The sequence below is a fragment of the Labeo rohita genome, chromosome 18 (genome assembly GCF_022985175.1).
Source record: "Labeo rohita strain BAU-BD-2019 chromosome 18, IGBB_LRoh.1.0, whole genome shotgun sequence".
Lineage (NCBI taxonomy): Eukaryota > Metazoa > Chordata > Actinopteri > Cypriniformes > Cyprinidae > Labeo > Labeo rohita.
The window spans coordinates 959,715-983,142 of record NC_066886.1 but is presented as its reverse complement, the minus strand read 5'-3'; the positions used below and the strand labels follow the sequence as shown (position 1 = coordinate 983,142).

General features: G+C 34.5%; 2 protein-coding genes across 2 annotated transcripts in view; one reads left to right on the top strand and one right to left on the bottom strand.

Moving 5' to 3' along the window:
- Positions 1-2,675, bottom strand: part of rec114 (REC114 meiotic recombination protein) — a 35,747-nt gene extending 33,072 nt beyond the window's left edge. The window contains exons 1-2 of the mRNA XM_051134566.1: positions 2,468-2,675; positions 839-928 (exon numbers count right to left, since the gene is read on the bottom strand). Coding sequence (XP_050990523.1) covers positions 839-928; positions 2,468-2,608 — 231 coding nt within the window. The 5' untranslated portion in view covers positions 2,609-2,675. The remainder of the gene's footprint in view (positions 1-838; positions 929-2,467) is intronic.
- A 524-nt stretch (positions 2,676-3,199) lies between these two features.
- The window catches only part of hcn4 (hyperpolarization activated cyclic nucleotide-gated potassium channel 4), a 94,861-nt gene continuing 74,632 nt past the window's right edge, over positions 3,200-23,428 (top strand). Inside the window, exon 1 of the mRNA XM_051134544.1 lies at positions 3,200-4,258. Coding sequence (XP_050990501.1) covers positions 3,558-4,258 — 701 coding nt within the window. The 5' untranslated portion in view covers positions 3,200-3,557. The remainder of the gene's footprint in view (positions 4,259-23,428) is intronic.

Genomic DNA, 23,428 nt, shown 5'->3' with positions numbered 1-23,428 from the left:
CATAAACAAACAGGAACAGTTTCACCTAATTTCTGGCACAATTATAACTAGAATTATTTTTTCGGTTTATCATAAATCATGACACATGATGTAGATTTTCCTTTCTGTAAAACTACTTAAAGAGGACAAGATAAAAATTATGATCTTTGCATGTCCAATATTGCATCTGTATTGCACAGCATTTGTTTTTTGATGCAAGTAAAGGATGATTAGATTGTGTTTAGAACAAAAACACAATGAAAAGCACATTTGATGGAATTTGAAAAGCGACTATTTCAAATGTAGAGTTTTTTTCTATTTGGAACATGGAAATGTCTGTAAACTTGTTACATATAATAAAACATGGTTGATCAGATTACAGACACATATCCATGACTGAACGCCGGTCCCTGCTCTCAAAATCACCCATGATTTGCTCTGAACAGGCACGATGCCATGTTTGGCTCCGTTGTTCTGCATAAAAGCTCAAAATGTGAGTCATTCTCCAAACGCAGCTCCCCGGCTCGCCATGAGGAGCCAGAGACTATTGTGTCCACGAGTCCAAGATTGAGGCTTATTGTTGGGAGATATCCGAAGCACTCAGCCTGGCAATCCCAAAGGGACAGCGACAGGCCGAGCGGGACGGGAAGGGGATTATGCTGTTCTTTCTGCGGGTGAAAAGAAATACGGTCAAGCTCTTATGATGGGCTCAGCGGAACCTGCGCTATCCTGACCCCGCACTTAGAGCTTGATGGGAAGAGGAGTGTCGACGGCTTAGAGAGCGGCATTTCATAAACGGCCAAAAAAAACATTTTTACTGGTCACTAGACAGATCCCGTGTGTTTTCTTATAATCTTACCAATAGTTCTTGGCCTTGGGATACTAGCAGATGACCAGAGCCCAGAATATTCAGCTCCAGCTGGCCAGTGCTTTCACTGGACTCGAAGATCTGAAAGAAACACAAATTGGAAACTAGTTTAGAGACCAGAATATAACAGAGACTTGAGGTGGACAGGCAAGCAACCACCCAAAACACCCATCATCCACTTAACACCCTAGCAACCACCTAAAACACCCAGCATATACTTAACAACGCCCCAGCAACCACCCAAAACACCCAGCATACACTTAATGCCCTAGCAACCATGCAGAAACACCCAGCATACACTTAACAACACCCTAGCTGCCACCCAAAACACCCAGAATCCACTTCATAATGCTCTGGCAACCACCCAAAACATCTATCATCCACTTAACACCCTAGCAACCACCTAAAACACCCAGCATACACTTAACAACACCCTAGCAACCACCCAGAACACCCAGCATACACTTAATGCCCTAGCAACCATGCAAAAATACCCAGCATCCACTTAACCATGCTGTAGCAACCACCCAAAACACCCAGCATCCACTTGACACCCTAGCAACTACCCAAAACACCCAGCATCCACTTGACACCCTAGCAACCACCCAAAACACCAAGAATCCACTTAACGCCCTAGCAACCGCCCAGATATACCCAGCATACACTTAACAACACCCTGGCAACCACCCAAAACACCCAGCATACACTTAACAACACCCTGGCAACCACCCAAAACACCCAGCATCCACTTAATCATGCCGTAGCAACCACCCAAAACACCCATCATCCACTTAACGCCCTAGCAACCACCCAAAACATCCATCATCCAATTAACAACGTCTTAGCAACCACCCAAAACACCCAGCATCCACTTAACGCCCTAGCAACCACCCAAAACACCCAACATCCACTCAACAACACCCTAACAACCACCTAAAACATCCAGCATCCACTTAACAATGCTCTAGCAACCACCCAAAACACCCAGTATTCCCTCAGCAACCACCAAAAACACCCTACATCCACTCAACAACACGCTAACAACCGCCCAAAACATCCAGTATGCCCTCAACAACACCCTAGCAACCACCCAAAACACCCAGCATCCACTTAACAATGCTCTAGCAACCACCCAAAACACCCAGTATTCCCTCAGCAACCACCCAAAACACCCTACATCCACCTAACACCCTAGCAACCACCCAAAACATCCAGAATCCACTCAACAACACCCTAGCAACCACCCAAAACACTCAGCATCCACTCAACACCCCAACAACCACCCAAAACTAGCAACACATTAATGATCAGTCACAATAATTTATTGGTGGAACAAACAAAACTCACATCGCCTTTAAACATTTTAAACTATTTTAGAATTAGTTTTATACTAACATCGCTGTTATCGTACCAACTTTTCCTCACTAAACTCTTTTCCCCCCGAGTTTCGAAGAAACAACAATAGCTAATAGTTAAAAACGAAACAGGGTTTGGGTTTGTACCCCACTCTGACATAAACATGAAATAAAAATATTTCACTTATAAAACGAAAATGTCCCATTTTCCCTTCCGTTGAAGTCGGCAAGAGAAAAGGGCGGGACTTTTTAACTCAGTTCTCACCTTCCACGCGCAGTTAGTACCTGTGGATTTGGATTTCCCCTTGCCTTTCGGGAGAAATCGACCGTATCGTCGCAGTTTCCAAACACAGTTCGAAATTGTCGTGTTTGTCGAATGTTCTTTGGGTGAAGAATCACTTTCCATGTTCGCGTTTAGTTTTTTTCCGAAAATGAAGCGAGTGGAACGGACAAATAAAAGGCGGAGGCGGATGAAGGGAGTGATGACGGTTAATATTTAAATCGCGTACTGGCGCGAACTAGCAACTGTAGAAATATTAACAGTAGTGCGCATGCGTTGATGTGTTAAAAAAAATAAGAATAATATATTTTAGTGTAAATTTAGTTATATATTGTAATTTAGTTAATTTGAAATTGCTAATTCGTTGAAATTTGACAAACTATGTGTATTAAAACATGACAACGCGTAAAAAAGCACTAGTCTAATTTGTATAAATCAGTTTTCCCCGAGGTTACTGACACCTGTCATGGGTCTCCATCACAAAAAAAAAAAAAAAAAAAAAAAAAAAAAATACAGCCAAATTAAATGTTTGGTTATTTTGTGTGTGTGTAAAATGCGAATAAGGACCGCGTAAAGGGTTAGGCAGGTGTCGGGGACCTGACTGACACTGAGTGGGTGGGCTGAGTTGCCGCTCTCGCTTCTATGGCAACCCGACAGATCAGCATCACCATGAATATTCACGGGATCAGAGCGACTCGGGACGGCGGAAGGCGGTGATGTCAGCGGTGCCCGGCTGATGTGGGCTACTCGATCGCGGGCGTTTTGCTTGTGATTGACAGCCGACAGGGATCCTGAGGGTCCGTGACCTCCGCGCCGCGTCCGCGCCCCCGATCTGCGATTCCTCAGACTTTCTACGTGCTCGCAGAGCAACACAGTCAGTGCCTTGAAGCTGGAGACCACTGGATTTGGGCAGCCAGGTAGCCTAATGCGCCGTGGCATGTGCTTGAGCGAAAGACAGGTGGGTTTGACCCTTCAGACTATTCGGGTTCTGGTGCACAGGGATTTGTGGCAATAATTACACCCGAACTGGATTCGTTTGTCATTGAATTGATCGCGCACCCGTTTCAATGTCATAATGGACAGGTTGCATTCGTCCATGCGTAAAAGGCTCTACAGTTTGCCACAGCACATCGGGCAGAAAGCGTCCATCATGGGTGATGCGGAAGACACCGACAAGGACACCCGGAGGAAGAGCATCCGGATGAAGCCCCTGCCGTCGGGGGAGAGCGCCAGAGCCCTCGGGGAGACCCGAAGCGGAGAGTCCGTGATCATGGAGACGGACATCGGGAGACCCGTCAAGACCAGCTCCAACGGGGACTGCCGGAGGTTCCGAGGCAGCCTTTCGTCCATCACCAGTCGGCACCTCCACGACTCGGATGCAGCCGAGGAGAGGCGTCTGATCACGGAGGGAGAAGTCACCCCGAGTGAGGAGAGTCCTCCTGGAGCCGCGGGTGGCGGCGCGGAGCCCGTTGGCAACGGCGGCGGCGGGGGTGAGGATGCCGCCGGTGCGAGCCAGCAGCAGGAGCAGCAGCAACAACCGGGCGTCCCGGATCAGCAGGCTGGCTTTATTAAGCTGGAGGGCATCGAGCAGATCCTGCCGGACGACGAGAGGTATTATCAAGCGGGCTTCATGCACAGGCAGTTCGGGGCGATGCTGCAGCCCGGGGTCAACAAGTTTTCCCTGAGGATGTTTGGGAGCGAGAAGGCGGTGGAACGGGAGCAGGAACGGGTCAAATCCGCCGGCTTCTGGATTATTCACCCCTACAGTGATTTCAGGTAACAGGTTCTGTGTTCCTCCAAAACACTGCTCACCCCACATCTGGATCAGTCAGTGCATGGTGTGAAAATAATGTAGCTGGACTGATCCAAAACAGCAAAATAGCAGATCAAATGGAGGTTTACATTCAAATGTAATATTTATTAGGAACTGTACTGAAGCCAGGATTGTTGAAGAAGAAGAAAACAAATGAAAGGCTTAAAAGAGAGAGATGTAATTGATGCACTCTTAAAAAAGGTTTACTGTCATCGATTGGTTCCTTGAAGAAACTCAAACATTTCCATCACACAAAAGGTTCTTTATAGTGGAAAAAAGGTTCTTGAACTAATAAAATATAACCCTAGTTCACAAAACCAGTCATAAGGGTCAGTTTATTCATCTGGAAGCTGAATAAACAAGCTTTCCATTGATGTATGGTTTGTTAGGATTGGACAATGTTTGGCTGAGGGTGCAAAAAAATCAAAATATTGTGAAAATCACCTTTAAAGTTGTCTAGATGAAGTTCTTAGCAATGCATATTACAAATCAAAAATTAAGTTTAGATATATTTACGGTAGGAAATGTACAAAATATCTTCATGGAACATGTTCTTTACTTAATATCCTAATGATTTTTGACATAAAAGAACATTTTTTGGATATTGCTACAAATGTAGTCATGCTACTTATGACTGGTTTTGTGGTCCAGGTAACAAATGTTCTTTTAAGGACTCTTTGGGGAACCAAAAATGGTCTTTCTAAATTTCTAAATATGCTATATTTAAAGATGCATCAATTATATTTATCGTTTTTAAATTGTTTACGTATATATTTGGCTTCATAAAATATCAAATTTAATTTAAAAGTCAAATGCTGCTGACAAACTGGCAGCCAAAAAAGTCAGAAACATTTCAGTTGTGTTTATATTTTTCTTTTTCCTCTTCTTCAAATGTGTTTTTACAGCCATTTTGCAACATACCAATCCAAAGCTCTCCCAGCTGACAGTAGAAGTGCATTAGCTGCTTGAATTTTGCATGAAATCCAGACAATCTCTCTTTATTAATTAAGATGTGTCCTTGGGGATGACATTGACTCTATAGATTTGATATGTTCATGTACACCGGTTTGTGCACATTCGCCTCAGGCTGCATTTGTTGATAATATGAGTGCATGAAACCGATTCGTGCTGTGGTCACGAAATCCTTCAACAAAAGCAAACATTAGTTATTTTTGAATTGCATGCCATTTGCATTCACAAGCCATCTGACGGGCTCAATACATATTCACTAATGCTGTGTGCTGTGGATGTCTGTGATTGGGTTGAATTTACACACTGTTTTCATTCATGAATCGGCAGGGTAACATGTGCGACACAGGGTTAACCGCTAACCCAACCCCCTCCGGAGACACGACTGCTGTTTGCCTTGTTTACCTATTGATCCCGAGATGATGCTTTTATTCTGCTCGACATTATGAGATTGCAGCGTTGTTCCTGGAGGATATGAAAGGCTGTGTGGGAATAGACTGATATAATATGAGGTTGCTGTGTGTGTGTCGGTGCTTAGAGAGTTTATTTGGTGACTTCCTTTGCTGTGTATATATATATGTTGCAATGCATTATAATATGTATAATGCATTATATATATTTTTTTATCTTTAGAAAGTATATTTAATTAGTAATCTGTAAATATTTTAATGCATTTCTGAAAAAATATCATGCATTATATTGCATGTTATAAATACCTCTATAATGCATTATACTTCCAGACTTTTGTTTATTCTTTTGTTGTCATCAGCGCTTTTTTTAATTATTGAAAGGTATGATGGAGATATTTTTGTTAAGAGTTTGAGATGATGTCTTATACATGTTTCTTAATCTGAGAGCATTTTAAAGGAACATTTCTCCAAAAAAAATGAAAGTTATGTCGATATTTACTCTGCAGTATGTCACTCCTGTTATTTTTTTTTTCTGTGCTAAACATTTTAGAGGATCCTCTCCTTAGCTTATTATGGCTAATCGCCGTCTCCAGTGAAGCTGTAACGTCTCATTTGTTTGCTTGAAATGCGTGCTACAACTATAGGACTGTCAATGACCTCAAACCTGGTGCACTTGAAAGCACTGAAAGAAATTTAAGAGCTTCGGTGGAGGGGAAGATTATTATGGAAAAAAACAAGATTCATGTTTTATCTTCCAGAAAAGAATAATGGCATATAAATAGTGACAGATTTTGCATTTTTGCCTAAACTATACCTTTAAGCACACTGGATTTCAGATCTTTTATAGGCATGCTGGTATTCTCACATTGTTGCTGTGGCATAGATAATAATATCGTTGCTTCTCTCTCTCTCTGAACACAATAGACTGAATTTCCAGCGCTGATTACAGGCCTAATCTCCTCCTGCATATACCTCCGTAATTACCACAGCAAGGTCACACACCAGAGCATCGTTACTAGAGATAAAGGCCGCACAGCATTCTTCAGACTGAACCTGGGATATTTCAGTGACCCCTATTCATTCTGTAGCTCTGCTTTGCTAGGCAGCTGTCTAGTTTTTGGAAGCACTTTTGTGCGACATGCAACACACAAAACAACCCTATTAAATTGAAGAACAACAAGAGATGTGTCACAATATTGCAATAGAGTGTAACATTTAATATAGTTTGTTTATTTATTATAAAAAATGCATAAGAAATAAATAACAACAACATTATCAATAATATTTAACATTTAATACAGTTTATTTTCCTTTTTTTTCCTTTTTTATTTTATTTTTATGTCTTTCAAAGTGCTGTAAATTAATTAAAATTTACAACAGGTGCATGAGAAATAAAAAATAAATAGCAAAAAAATAATTATTATTTATTATAATATTCAATATTTATGTATATTTCATACACATATAGGTAATTCAAAGTGCTTTACATAGTGTAAAATCATTTTAAAAATAATACAAGGTGCATGAGAAATACAAACTAACAATGAAAGAGAGATATTTAATATAGTTTATTTAATATAGTTTATGTATTGCATACACGTTGGTAATTAACATTAATAAAAAATTAAAAAATATAAAAGGTGCATGAGAAATAAAAAATAACAATAAAATGTGAAATAGTTTATTTATTGTATTTCATAAACATTGATACATACTGTAAAATTATTAAATATTCTAAAAGGTTTATGAGAAATAAAAAACAACAATAAAAAATATTTAATATAGTTTTGATTTATTTGATTGTATTTTATACACATTGGCAATTAAAAGGGCTTTACATACTGTAAAATGATTTTTAAAAAGTCATAAAAGTGAGTGAGAAATAAAAAATAACATTAAATATTTAATATTTATTACAGTTTATTTTGCTTTTTTTTTAATTGCTTTGCTTATTCCATGCTTTTAAAGTGCTTTACATGCTGTAAAATTATTAAAAAATATAACGAGTGCATGAGAAATAAACAATAGCAATAAATAGTAAAGCAATATTTAATATAGTTTGTTTATTTTATTTATTATATTTCATACACACGGGTAATTCAAAGTGCTTTACATACTTTAAGTGTAAAATAATTAAAAAATTATATAAAAAAAAAAAAACATTAAAAGATGAATATTTAATATAGATGCACATTGGTAATTAACATAGTGAAAACGTTAAAAAAATATAAAAGGAGCATCCGAAAAAAACAACAACAACAGCAACGTAAAATAGTTTATTTATTGTACTGTTCAAAGTGCTTTACATACTGTAAATTAAATGTTATTATGATGCATATATTAAGATACATACTGTAAATAATAATAATAATAAAAATATTGCATATATTTTATCTTGTTTATTTATTGTATTTTCATATATTGGCAAAACGCTTTACTGTAAAATGCTTAAAAAGGTACATGAGAAATAAAAAACAACAATAAAAAGAAATAATTAGCATAGTTTGTTTTGATTACTTTTTTTTTATTTTATACATAATGGCAATTCAAAGTGCTTTACATACTGTAAAATGATTTAAAAGTCATAAAATGTGAATGAGAAATACAAAATAGCAAGAAAAGTGTTTAAAAAGAAGTTGGAAGAGCTTAAAAGTAGTCAGTTTTTAAATGTGATTTTATTTATTTTTATCAATACTTTTAATCAAATCTAATTGTATTTGAAGTGCCATTATAATGCCATTTTTAAGGTTCCTACAATAGGCTTGCAAGCATTCGAGGTCAAAAAATGCTTTTGTTTACTCAAAATATGCATTTAATATCACCTCATTTTCCAGTGATTTTTAAACAATTTGTTCAAAAGCAGTTGTAAGATTCAGTCTCTCTAAACCCCTCTTTTCCGCAAGCCTACTTTGCTTTACAACTTTGCAGATCGTTTATGATCACATAGTCAGCTACAGCATGAACGGCAATATTCAAAATGACATAATAGGGGCACTTTAAGCAATAACACACTAGCAAAAGTGCTCCGTTATTGAAAACCACCACTCCTGTAAAGCCACTTGTTGAGCTATTATATAATTGTAATCATTCCTCACCATCTTGAATTTTTTTTTTCATAGAATTTGTTGAAATGCATTCTGGGATTGCCATTTCTGCAAACAGCAGAACAACTGGAACTCAGCAATATGCTTGCATTTTACATGGCAGCTTAAGATGCAGTCTAGGTAGGCAGCTCACTAGGTTTTGGAACAGAGCTTCTCTGGTCCCTCCTCTATGTCATCAGCCCACTCCTTACACAATACACTCGCCCTCACTTCCAAAATCCTCTTCTGTGCAGCGTGTCATCCACCATATATTTATCTTGTCATGCTCTTAAAGTACTTGCAGTATCAGTTCCCAAGTCATTGAGCAGAGACAGATTCGCCCCGGCCTCCTCTCATAAATGGCCTCCGCAGGAAATGGCAAATAAAGGAAGTTTTGTGTTTTCATTTGCGTCGGGGTGGCTCGTGTTTGCCGTTGCGTAATGGCCGTGTAATTAGTGTTTTGCCGTGTGCATAAAAATGAAGCCCTGTTTTAGCCGCACTTAAACCCGGCGACTCGGTGATTACGGAACCCGCAATTAAAATCCTCCGTGTCTCCATCCATCCGTATGCACAGATTTATCCGTATCACTGTAATTTAGCAATTCGATTGATGCCTTCACCCCTTCCGCAGGTCACAGATTCGCTGATCGGCACAGATCAGACGCTCGCCGGCTCTAATGAGCGAGATTCACTCGGCGCTGACCGTACACCTCATAAAGACAGTGGTCACAGTAATTGAAATGTCAAGGAGTGCTGCGTCTGAGCTGTGAGCTTCAGCCTTTTGAACTGACCTAAAGAAAATGGTTCAGAGCAAGGATTTCATCTGGTCCTCGCAGGTTCAGATCTGAGGGGCGCATTTCATAATAACAGCTGGGGGAATCCCACAGAAATCTGTCAAGAGCATGTCTGGGCCGTGGTTTTTGTATTGCAATTATGGAAATGCATTTCAATTTAATAAGAAATGCATTGAGGATGCTATGCTATGAAAAACAATTTCAGTTTTTTTAATTAATAATTTTTAATTATTATTTTTTTTTAATTCTATGCTCATTTGTCTTTCAAAGTGCTGTAGAATTATTTAAAAAAAAAAATAGCTGCATGAGAAATAAAAAAAATAAAATAAAACAATGCAATATAAATAAAAATAATAAAAGTGCTATTTAATATTTTATACAGTTTGTTTATTTTATTTATTATATTTCATACACATAGATAATTCAAAGTGCTTTACGTACTGTAAAATAATTTAAAAACTCACTGAATTACATTTTTAAAAATAATTTTAAAAGTATTTAAAGATGAGAGATACAATGTTTTTTGGAGAAAAAGTGCTACTTTTTTTAAATTCCATGCTCATTTGTCTTTCAAAGTGCTGTGAAATTATTTACACATTTTAACGGGTGCATGAGAAAAAAAAATAAATAAATAAAACAATAAAATATTAATAAAAACAATAAATAGCAAAGCAGTATTTAATGTTCAATACAGTTTATTTTATTTATTATATTTCATACACAGATAATTCAAAGTGCTTTACGTACTGTAAAATAATTTAAAAACTCACTGAATTCGTTTTTTTTTATTTGTAATACAGTAAAAAATATTGTATCAGTGCTGAGAGATATAAAGTTTTCTGGAGAAAAGGTGCTTCATTTTCATAAAAATTTTGCCCTGCAATCTAATTTGTTATCTAAATAATTTCCTTTATGCAAAATAAGATGGTTTCTTATTCACCTGCTTGATGGAGCAATGCAAAGTTATTTAATTTCTTTTAATTATGAGGTTAAATAAGAAATTGCACTGAATTACATTTTTTTATTATTATTATTATTGTAATAAAGTAAAAATATTGGAAGTTTTTTTTTTTTTAAGTGCTTAATTTTCAAAATAATGTCCTGCAATCTAATTTATCTAAATACTGTACATTTCTTTATGCAAAATATGATTTCTTCTAATTCATTGAGCAATGCAAAGTTATTTTATTTCTTTTAATTATGAGGTTAAATAAGAAATTGCATTGAAGAAAACAGCAGTATTATTTAAAATATAAGCTGTAATTATTATTTTGCATTGTTTACAATTATTTAAAGATGCTATGCTATGAAAAGAACTCACTGAATTAGTTTTTTTTATTGTAATACAGTAAAAATATTGGATCGGTATTGAGAGATACAAAGTTTTTTGCAGAAAAAGTGCTTAACTTTCTTTAAAATAATGTCCTGCAATCTAATTTGTTATCTAATTAATTTTCTTTATGCAAAATATGATGGTTTCTTATTTACATGCTTGATGGAGCAATGCAGAGTTATTTTATATCTTTTAATTATGAGGTTAAATAAGAAGTTGCATTGAAGAAAACAGCAGTATTATGTAAAATATAAACTGTATTTATTATTTTGGATTATTTAAAGATTTATTAAAGTTTTTTATGTAGCACAATAAAATATTGTATCACAGAAATTAATCTAATGAGATTTTGACAGTAATGTGAATAAAAAACCTCAAATACACTACCATAATGGGATTTTTAGGGGAAAAGGTGCTTAATTGTCATGAAAATAATGTCCTACAATTTAATTGTTTAGATTTTCTTTATGCAACATAATTTCAGAATTTTTTTTTTTTTTTTTTTTTTGGACTTGAAATGTGACATGGTATTTTATTTTATTTTATTTTATTTTATTTTATTTTATTTTATTTTATTTTTTATTTTTTTATTTTTTTGTGGGATTCACCTGTTTTATGGATCAATGCATTTAATTTATTTCAGTTAATATGCATTTTATTTTAGGTAGCGTTTTTTATGCTTTAAAACATTTAGGTTCAGTTTTAGTTAACTTAAATATCCATGGTTAAAATGCACACTTTACAGCATCCTTTTTGCACATTAATATAATTATTTTCAGTAGCAGTAACACTAATGTTGTGTAATTACCCACAGTTCCACAATATAATTATAGATTAAGTGCTTGTTGCTCGTTAGTATTTTTCCGTGCTCGCTAATAGAATTACACTGTAACGGAGCTGTAATGGGTGACCGTGTGTTTGTTTCAAGCGCCACTACAGTATAGGATGTGTTATTTACTGATAGCCAACGCTGATGATGCTGGCAGAAATGAAATGATATTGTGACAGATCAGACTAAGCTTAAATGCGTTTATACAGTGAATTAAAGCACAGGAAATTCTGTAAGTGATGGTGATCAGTAGCAGGAAAGAAGAGCTTGTGTGGCTTCATCGCTGGATACTGAACCGTTGCTACTTGTCACTTGAGGCTTCAGGCATTATTGAATAATATGAGCAGTGCAGGCCAGGAAGAGACCGAGTGGATGTTTTCTGAGAGCAAAAAATGGCAATATAATCAAATTTACACACTCATTTCCAGCTCTAAAGTATTTTCTTATCTTGTGTTTATTTCATCCAGCCTAAACTGAGCCTTTTATATTAGAGAATAATGGCTTAGTTAAGATGGAATTGATTTTTCTGTATTGCCCTACAGTGTTTTAGTAGTGACATTTTAACATTTAGATTAAGATACTTAACATTTAGATTTTGTTAGTTTTTATTATTGACATCAGCATGTTTTTTATTAATTTGTTTTTTTTGTTTGTTTTAGAAACATAGAGCATTTTTAAAACAATTTTTTTTAAAGTGATGATTGATGCAAAAATCTTTCTCACTATTCTGTCATCATTTACTAAAAAAAAAATATATATATATATATATATATAATCCAAAATTGTAAAATAATAATAATAATAATAATCATTGTAGTATTTTTTTTTTTTTTTTAGAAATGTAGAGCATTTTAGAGACATTTGTTTAATTTTAAAGTGATGATTAATGCAAAAATCATCCTCATCATTCTGTCATCATTTGCTCTCGATCATGTTGGGGAAAAATCTAAATATATCTTTAAAGATTCTAAGAAAAAAAATCTAGGTTTGCTGTGCTTGTTTGTTGGGCTGATCAGTTTGGCCAAAAGTTTGTAATTTTATATCAATACAGCTCTAAAATAATAACAGTAATAATAAAATTCAATAATATTTTAGTAATATTAAATTTATTCTTATTCTTATTATTTTATTTATTTTTATATTATTATATCATTTTTTTCATTTTTTTTTTTTTTTTTAAGTGATGATTGATGCAAAAATCATCCTCATCATTCTGTCATCATTTGCTCTCTATCATGTTGGGAAAAAATCTAAATATATTTTTAAAGATTCTAAAAAGTAAAAAAAAAAAAAAAAAACAGGTTTTCTGTGCTTGTTTGTTGGGCTGATCAGTTTGGCCAAAACTTTTTAATTATATATCAATACAGCTCTAAAATAATAACAGTAATAATACAATTAAATAATATTTTAAGTAATATTAAATTTATTATTATTATTATTATTATTATTATTATTATTATTATTAAAGTTTTATTTGTTTATTTTTATATTATTATATTATTTATAGCCATATTGATATATAATTACAAAATTGTGGCCAAAATTGTGAAATAATAATAATAATAAAACATTTTATTTTATTTTTATTTTATTTATTAAAAAAAAATAAATAAATGTTGTCATTATATATCAATACGGCTCTAAAATAATAACAGTAATGATAAAATTAAATAACATTTTAAATAATAATAAATTATTGTTATTATTATTATTATTTATTTTTATATTATTGTACTATTATATTGTATTATTATTTGTACCATATTTCTATATATAATTACAAAATTGTGGCAAAAATTGTGAAATAAGAAGAAGAAGAAGAAGAAGAAGAAGAAGAAAAAGAATTTTATTATTAAAATTAAACATGAAAAATTACTAAATGAAATATTACTATTGTATTATGTTATTGTAAAATAAAAAAAAATAGTATTAGAAAAATAATTTGATAATTTATTTTACATTATAACAGTGGATTATATTACTAATGTTTATATCTGTCTTGATTTCTCTTCTGTCAAACCAAAAAAAAAAAAAAAAACATCTAACTTTCATTGTAATATGTGCTTCTCATTACCAAATGCCAAATGCATGTTAAGGAACTCAAACTCAGATACGATTAAGTTATTTTTTTTTTATTGGTGTAACACAAAAATAATATTTGGTACACTGAAGCATTCTTCAAAATTACTTCTTTTGAGTTCTACCAATGCAAAGAAAGTCATATGAGTCTGGAAAGACATAAGGATGAGTAAATGATGACATTTTTCACCTGAGCTAAACCGTTAACTTTGCATTCATGATGTGTTCAGAAGGTTAACGGTGCAGTCTTTTGGCCCTTGAGAGGGAATGAGAAAGAACATTCACGTGTTTTTGTTATTAATCCATCACAGTCTAACAAGCCAAACCTGTGAGAGCAATGGACATGAGCAATCATTAGGGGTTAATTTGCTCTGATGTGTCTTTCAACTAATTCTACCTCTATTGCTCATTTCTCTTTCTCACACACAAACTCCTCTTTCCATCCTTTTGTTCATCCTGCATAACCAGCCACACGTCTCCCAGAAGGGACTTACCTTCACCGCAGAAAATAAGAAGGAAGTCATCTCTCGCTGGTTTATTTTCTCTCTCTCGATCTTTTTCTTCAGATCTGGCTGAATTCATTAAAGCAAAGTGGAGCAGCTTTAGAATACAGAATGCACATTAGAGTTTGATGTTTTCTCCAGGTTCAGACAGAGACTCTGTGTTTTCAGAGCAGCGATGCTTTATGGATAAAATGTTCTTTTGTCACAGCGTTTTCTTCAAAGGGTTGGTTTTATTCAACTAGAGATGTCTGAGCAGAGCTAAATCTGTGTGATATTGTACAGTAAGATATCTGTGACTGAACCAAACCAAAGTGATCAGAACACTCACAGGTCCCTTGGACTAAGTGGTTAATGGCATTAGGGACAATTAGAGTCATATTTTCTCTGTCGGCTCTTTCTATTCTGTTCTTTCTATTGGCTTTCTGTTCTTCTTTATGTGATGTGTGTGGCTTTAAACTTAAACCTTAGATGTCTTGGGAATAATAAATTATGTGAAAATGTGTGATTTTTCCTTTTTGGCTGATGTAGGTTTGTAAGAAATAAATTCATCTTGAAATCAAAATTTACCATTTTTTTTCCATTTGGTAATATTTGGTATTTGTGCACTTATTGTGAACAATTTATAAATGGACTTTGAAGAAAAACCTGAAAACAATCCCTGAAACCACTTTATTTTTCAAACTTTTTGATGCCACTAAATCTCAAATATTTTATTATTGCTAAAATATAAAAACTGTGATATATTTTTATGTATAAATATGTATTTTGATGTACTTTCATATATAATTATGTGTACTTTTTTTTTTTTTTTTGCCAAATTAGTCATCTGTCAATAAATAAAATAATTGTGATTAGTATCATGATTTTCAGTCTTTAAAAGCAGAGTGAAGCTGTATTAATTTTATTAATTTTATTGTATTTTTTTTTTTATTTAATAATTGTATTATTTATTATTTTTATATTTTATTATTTATTTAAAATTTTATATTGTTGTCATATTTGGTAAATTTTATCTTTCGTTTATTATTTTATTTTATTTTATTTTTACACCATTTTCCAAAGAGCCCATATTTGGTCATCATGTTTGTAAAACTGAAATTAGAATGAAATTGTTATGATTTAAAAATTGGGCAAAATATTAATATTTTAACTTCAACAACAAAACTAATAAAAATATTTATTATTGTTATCCTATTATTGCTAAAACATAAAAACAGCTCTATATTTTTATGTATAAATATGTATTTTTATGTACTGTCATATACATATATTGTTAAATTTCATCTTTCTTAAATTATATTTTTATTAGTTGTATTATTATTATTTTGTGTTATTATTATTATTATTTATTTATTTATTTATTTATTTATTTATTTATAGCCCATATTCAGCCATCATGTTTGTAAAACTCAAATTAGAATGAAATTGTAACTATTTAAAATTTGATAAAAATAAAAAATATATATATATATAATTATTTTAACACCAACAACCACAATAATAAATAAAAAAAAAACAATAATATTTCTATTATTATTATTATTATTATTATTATTATTATTGCCATTTTATAATATGATATAATAATTATTATTATTTACACTTTTTTCCCTATTTGGCCATGATGTTTGTAAAATGAAGTCTTAAATTATTCATTATTTTCAGCATTTTTTTATTTTCAATGTATACAATCAAATCCTGTTGAATATTTGTGTGTGTGTGTGTGTGTGTGTGTGTGTGTGTGTGTGTGCGTGTGTGTGTGTGTGTGTTGAATATCCTTTTCCACTCGGAAACCTGTCTCATTACTGAAGTCAAATGAGTTGTGAATTTCATTGACATCAAGAATATTAAGAACAGATGCAGTACAGTGTGCTGATATAAGCCATAATATTTAGTTTGACTCAAAGAATGGATAAATATGTTGAATTTCAGTGCAATGAGACAGATGCTGGTTTAATTTGTTTGTTGGACAGGCGTGATTGGTGTAGGAGCTGAAGTGTTGTATGATCATGTACAGTACACACACACACACTCGACTCACGGCTCAAATGACAGTGTCTGATCCTCTCCCTGGGTTTTGATTGCGCTTGATTGTTGGCTGCGTGTCTCTATTGATTTGTTTGGGTCTTGCAGGTTGGCGCTCGTGTCCCACACCTGATTTATTTGCGAATGAGATGAAACGAACCGGCCCCGTATACCTGCTCAAACACACGTTCCACAGTCCAACAGGGACATTAGACAGAATTGCACGGCTGTAACTCACAGCTGATTCTCATTAACATACGACCGCCCACATTTGCATATCACATATTCCTTATTAATTATTCAGCAGCCCTGATAAACGACAGCGCTGAATATGTCAGAATGCAGAAGTTAGGCAAACGTAAAGATTGTTTACTTACAGAAGTTTGTTCTTAGTGCACAAAAATGTGTTCCAGTTCACTAGGCAGTGGTCACTACTATTAACACACTCAGTAGGGAATTTCTGTAGGAGTCATTAAAAGTTCATTCTTAAAAAATTAAGAATGCAATGTCTTTAAATGTAAAAATGTAAAAAAACACTAAAAGAATGACCGACTCCTGGTGCTCTAATTCGGTGAAGGTAAAGTGGGAATTATCGAGTGCTCTGGATGGACTGAAAGTGGGGTAATCAAAAAGGCCACCAATATCAGGAGCACGCAGCACAGCGGATTATTACAACACAATTTATTTAATGGAGGGATAGGGATGCGCCGCTGATGGGACGATAAGAGACCGAGGGGAGGGATGGAGCCGCAGAGTGATTGAAATAATGCCAGCGCCGTGACCTAGGCTCACTTACGGAGAGGTTAGCGAGCGCGAAACACGTCAGCGCCGCTCGCCTGCTAATGCTCTTGAGTTTGAGGACTGTGTCCTTTGAAGTGCATTTGCGAGTGTTTTTCTTCAAGACTTTTGTGTTGAGGTGACTGTGTTGTTAATGTACTTTCTCATATACCAGCGTAATGCGGATAAACTGTTATTAATAAGTTGCTGTTTGATTAAACGCTGTGACTGTGTTGGTCTGTTTGTTTGAGTCTCTCTCTTACATGACAATGTGTGACTCAACCAGTTGTGTGAGTTGGGGGCGGGGCTAACTGCCTGTTCAGCCAATGACGGACAAGGGGCGGGGCTATGGGACAATCATTGTTTTGATGTTGTGAGTGCTGCTCAAATTAAACACTGCATGTTTTCAGAAATGGAAATTTGCCTGTGAGGTTCATGTGATGTGTAGATGTTCGTGTAATGCTAACTGATCAAACTTTTCCGAAAAATGACAATTAAAATTGGGAAAAATCCCATGAACTTACATTGACGGAATGTTCAAATGAGCCAAAACTATTCAAACTTCAACTGTAAAAACTCCCAGAATCCCTTGAGACTCAATCAACATTCCTTTCTATGTACTGTATTTCTAATCCACTTAAACTCATTTAAACTCATCTATCTATGCCTAGCAACTAAAATCATGCTAGTAACTTGCAAATAATGCTACAAACATGCTAGCAACATGCTAATCATGTTAGAAATATGCCAGCAATTTGTTAATCATGCTAGAAACATGCTAGCAGCATGCTAATTTGCTAATCATGTTAAAAACATGCTTGAAATATGCTAATCATGTTAGCAACTTGCAAATCATGTTAAAAGCATGCTAGCAACATGCTGGAAACAGACTAGCAACATGCTAGTAACTTTCTCAGCATGCTAGAAACTTGCTTGCAACATGCTAAACACAATACCAACATGCTAATCGTGCTAGAGTCATGCGAGCAACATGCTAGTAACTCACAAATGATGCTAACAACAGGCTAGTAACATGTTAATCATGATAAAATTATGCTAGCAATATGCTAATCATGCTAACAACATGCTAATAACATGTTAACCATGTTAGTAACAGGCTAACAACATTCTATCTATCTAGCTAGCTAGCTATAATGTTAGAAGCATTAATGCTAGAAATATGCTAGCAACATGCTAACTTGCTAATCACGTTAGAAACACGCTTGCAACATGCTAATCATGTTAGCAACTTGTTAATCTTGCTAGAAAACATACTAGCAACGTGCTAATCTTGTTAAAAGCATGCTAGCAACATGCTAATTATGCTGGACACAGACTTGCAGCATGCTAGTAACTTGTTCATGTTAGAGACATGCTAGCAAAATGCTAACTTGCTAATCATGCTAAAAACATGCTTGCAACATGCTAAACATACTAACAATATTCTAATCATGATAAAATCAGGTTAGCAACATGCTAGTGACATGTTAAACATGTTAGTAACAGGCTAGTAACATGTTGATCATGATAAAATTATGATAGCAACATGATAATCATACTAGAATCATGCTAACAACATGCTAGTAACATGTTAATCATGCTAGAAATATGCTAGCAACATGCTAACTTGCTAATCAACATGCAACATAGTAACATGTTAATCATGCTAGAAACATGCTAGCAACATGCTAACTATGCTGGACGCAGACTAGCAGCATGTTAGTAACTTGTTCATGCTAAAGACATGCTAGCAACATGCTAACTTGCTAATCATGCTAAAAATATGCTTGCAACATGCTAAACACTAACAATATGCTAATCATGATAAAATCAGGCTAGCAACATGCTAGTAACTCACAAATGATGCTAGCAACATGCTAGTGACATGCCAGTAACATGTTAATCATGCTAGTAACAGGCTAACAACATTTTATCTATCTATCTATCTATCTATCTATGCCTAACAACTAAAATCATGCTAGTAACTTGCAAATAATGCTACAAACATGCTAGAAATATGCTAATCATGCTAGAAATATGCCAACAACTTGTTAATCATGCTAGAAACATGCTAGCAACATGCTAACTTGCTAATCATGTTAAAAACATGCTTGAAACATGCTAATCATGTTATCAACTTGCAAATCATGTTAAAAGCATGCTAGCAACATGCTAATCATGCTGGAAACAGACTAGCAACATGCTAGTAACTTTCTCAGCATGCTAGAAACTTGCTTACAACATGCTAAACATAATAACAACATGCTAATCGTGCTAGAGTCATGCGAGCAACATGCTAGTAACTCACAAATGATGCTAAGAACAGGCTAGTAACATGCTAATCATGATAACATTATGCTAGCAACATGCTAATCATGCTAACATCATGCTAGTAACATGTTAATCATGTTAGTAACAGGCTAACAACATTCTATCTATCTAGCTAGCTAGCTAATGTTAGAAGCATTAATACTAGAAACATTGCAGCAACATGCTATTTTGCTAATCACGTTAGAAACACGCTTGAAACATGCTAATCATGTTAGCAACTTGTTAATCTTGCTAGAAAACATTCTAACAACATGCTAATCTTGTTAAAAGCATGCTAGCAACATGCTAATTATGCTGGACACAGACTAGCAGCGTGCTAGTAACTTGCTCATCATGCTAGAGACATGCTAGCAATATGCTAACTTGCTATTCATGCTAAAAACATGCTTGCAACATGCTAAACATACTAACAGTATTCTAATCATGATAGCAACATGCTAATCATGCTAGAATCATGCTAACAACATGCTAGTAACATGTTAATCATTCTAGTAACAGGCTAACAACATTTTATCTATCTATCTATCTATCTATCTATCTATCATCTATTTATCTATCTATCATCTATTTATCTATCTCTAATCTTTAAAACTACTTCAAACTGAAAACCTTCAAGCTTCTAGCTTTTAAAGCTTTTTAAACTTCCTGTTTTAGCTTTCTCAAGCCAACTTCAAAGTTTGTCTTGACAAACTTTTTTATTAATTCTTAATATATTTATTTTTGTAATACTACATGTATTTAATCTAACGTATTACAGTATCATTGTAGTGTAATATATGTACTGCATGTGTATGTATATAGAGAGAGAGAATAAGAGAGTAATTAGAATGTTTATATATTATAGCATTTGTCAATATTATGAATCAGCTTTTATTTTATATTTTAATTTTGAATTTTATTTTAGTTTAAGTTTTAGTAATGTTATCTGTTTTAAGAATTTCTGTTTGGCTTTTATATGTTTTTGTTTTAGTAATTTTAGTTCAACTTAAACTAATTTTATTTAATTTCATTTTTTAATTTAATTGCATTTATTTCATTTCTAATTTTCATTTTTTTTTTTATTATTATTTTAATTTTTTTTCAATGTAAGATTTATATTTTATTTTATTTCAGCCCCGTTTCACTGAATAAAAATGATTTTTAACAGTTTTATCTTTACTTTTACTTAACGACACTGGTGTGATGCTTCATGAGTTTGTGGCTATAACAGCTGTTAGTCTCCAAAGACACAGCGCTTGTGTTTTTCTTTTCAGTATGGGGTTGAACATGTTGTTTTTCATCTTTCTCTTCAAATCTAGTCCTACACAACACCAATTTACAGCCTCGGCGAGAGGAGACACAATATAGAAGGTGTCAGCATTTCTGAAAGAAGAAAACACCTTCAGGATCAGTTCCAATCTGTGACATGCTTCATTTCTTGCAGATAGACTCAACCGATTTTTATTGACCAAGCAGGATTGGCAGTAAACATTTTGTGGTCGTGTGTTTAAATTGAAAGGATTGACAGTCTCTTTCTCAAAATCTCTTTGCTCAAAAGCATCTGTTAGACAGATCAGAGTATGTTGCGTATTTAACTGACTTAATGAAGCATTACCTTGATTTAGTGGAATAAATTAACAAAAATGAAGTTAGTCATTTCAAACCTTATAAAGGTTTCTTTTTTTCCATACAATGAAAGCAGACAGCTTAGCCAAATGAAGCGTAAAACAGACGAAGAGGTGAACAGCATACTCTAAATGATGATAGAATTACGATTTCCTTTAAAAATCAAACGCATCCTTCAGGTTTCAGGCATCTTTATCCAGTTTTGACGTGTGCGAGGATCTTAAATAGGTTTTATTAAAGCGTCTATGTCATTTTCCTCAAAACCCCAGAGTAAAAAATCATCTGCGATTCAGTTCGGTTAATTCTCATGACAAACATTCATATGGAAATCACACGTGTCGATCATTTATTTGTCATTTGCAGTGTTTTGGAGACTGTTTGCTTAAAGGCTCAATAGAAAGATGATTGACGGCCGCTCTCAAAGTTCAGACGTGAGCAGATAAGACGGCTAAGCGGCGTCTCGCTCACTCACTCGCAGCCCGAATACCACACACTGTACTAAGAATAAAGTGTGTGTGTGTGTGTGTGTAGGTCATGTGGAAGGGTAAGTGCCTCTCTGATCGCTGTGTTGAGCTTGTTGCTGGATCTTCGGTGTATTTCAGTCTCGGTTAAGAGCCACGGATGACAAGACAGTAGCAAGATGGATCTGACACACATACGCAAACATACACACGTGTGTGTCTCGAGGGAAGACGTCATTTTCTTCACAGTCTGTGAGGACTAAAGGAATTTTTTTTATTTTTTGAGGAGTTGACGGTTGTCTCTGTGCGCCTGGAGGAAAAGTTCAGCCAAAAATGAAAATGTGCTGAAAATCTGTTCACCCTCAGGCCATCCAAGATGTAGATGAGTTTATTTCTTCATCAGATTTGAAGAAATGTCATGCTCACCAGTGGATGTGAATGGGTGCCGTCAGAATGACAGTCCAAACAGCTAATAAAAACATCACAATAATCCACAAGTAATCCACACCACTCCAGTCCATCAGTTAATGTCTTGAGAAGACAAAAGCTGCATGTTTGTAAGAAACATATCCATCCTTATAACGTTTTTCAAACTGCAAACCATTGCTTCCAGCCAAAATACAAGTCGAAAATCAATAATAAGGCTTCCTCTAGTAAAAAAGTCCATCTTTTGATCTCTCTCACATCAAAATCCAGCCAAATACTTGTTTGGACACACACTTATAAACAGTGCAGATTTCTCGCCTGATTCAGACCAGACCACTTTTTCACAGGAGGAAGCGTTGTTATGGATTATGCACTCGTATTTTGGTTAAAAATGTCTTAATGATGGATTTGTTTTAGCTTTTGGCTTCTCAAGATGTTAACTGATGAACTGGTGTGGATTACTTGTGGATTATTGATGTTTTTATCAGCTGTTTGGACTCTCATTCTGACGGCACCCATTCACTGCAGAGAATCCGTTGGTGAGCAAGTGATGCAATGCTACATTTCGCCAAATCTGATGAAGAAACAAACCCATCTACATCTTTGATGGCCTTAGGGTGAACACATTTCATTTTTTGGGTGAACTATTCCTTTAAGAATGATTGAGTATGATGAGAACAATGTGATTTCTTTGTCTTCTTGTAGGCCTGAAATATTCTCTGTTCTCTAAGGAATGCAAATGCAAGATTTAATATGCCGTTGTGCTTTAAAATGTGCAATGAATGCATTGCAATTTCCAGTTTTGCTTGAAGGACTTTTAGCATATAAATTCCATGCAGCAGATGGTATATTTCTTTACTTTTGCACTGTTTCTTTCCTCTTTTCCTTTTACACAACCACTCAGGTCTCTCTCTCTTTTCTCGGATCAGTTTGGCTGTAAGGGATCGAGCAGCTTTCATTCTGCTCTTTCCATTTGCTGATTACATCACCTGCTGCTGAGGGATAATGGTCTGCGTTCGAGCAGGAGGTGACGCGTGTTTTCACGAAATAGTGCTGGTATTATAGCCCGCACGTTGGTTACCTTCTCATTAGGTGATGGGAGACGGCTTCCACTTACAGTGTTCCTCTCTCTTTATCATACACACACAGAAATACCCTTGTTACCAGTTCACATTTGTCTCATTTAGAGATAAACTTTCTCAGATACACTTACTGGTGCTGTGGTTTTCCTCTTCGCTCTGTCTGTCTCACTCAGCGGCTGATATCTTTGATAGAAACATAAATACACTCACGCACAGATAACCACAGATCCTAAAAGAGACTGATAGCGAGAGGGAGTGATTAAACAAGTACCGGTGACTCTTCTCTAAAGATCGTACTCTGAGAATCATACTTTGTTCTTTAGTTATACAACGGCTGTAGTAAATGGTTATAAAAGACAGTTGAGGTCAAAAGTTTACATTCCCTTTTCAGAATCTGCAACATGTTAATGTAAATAAGAGGGGTCA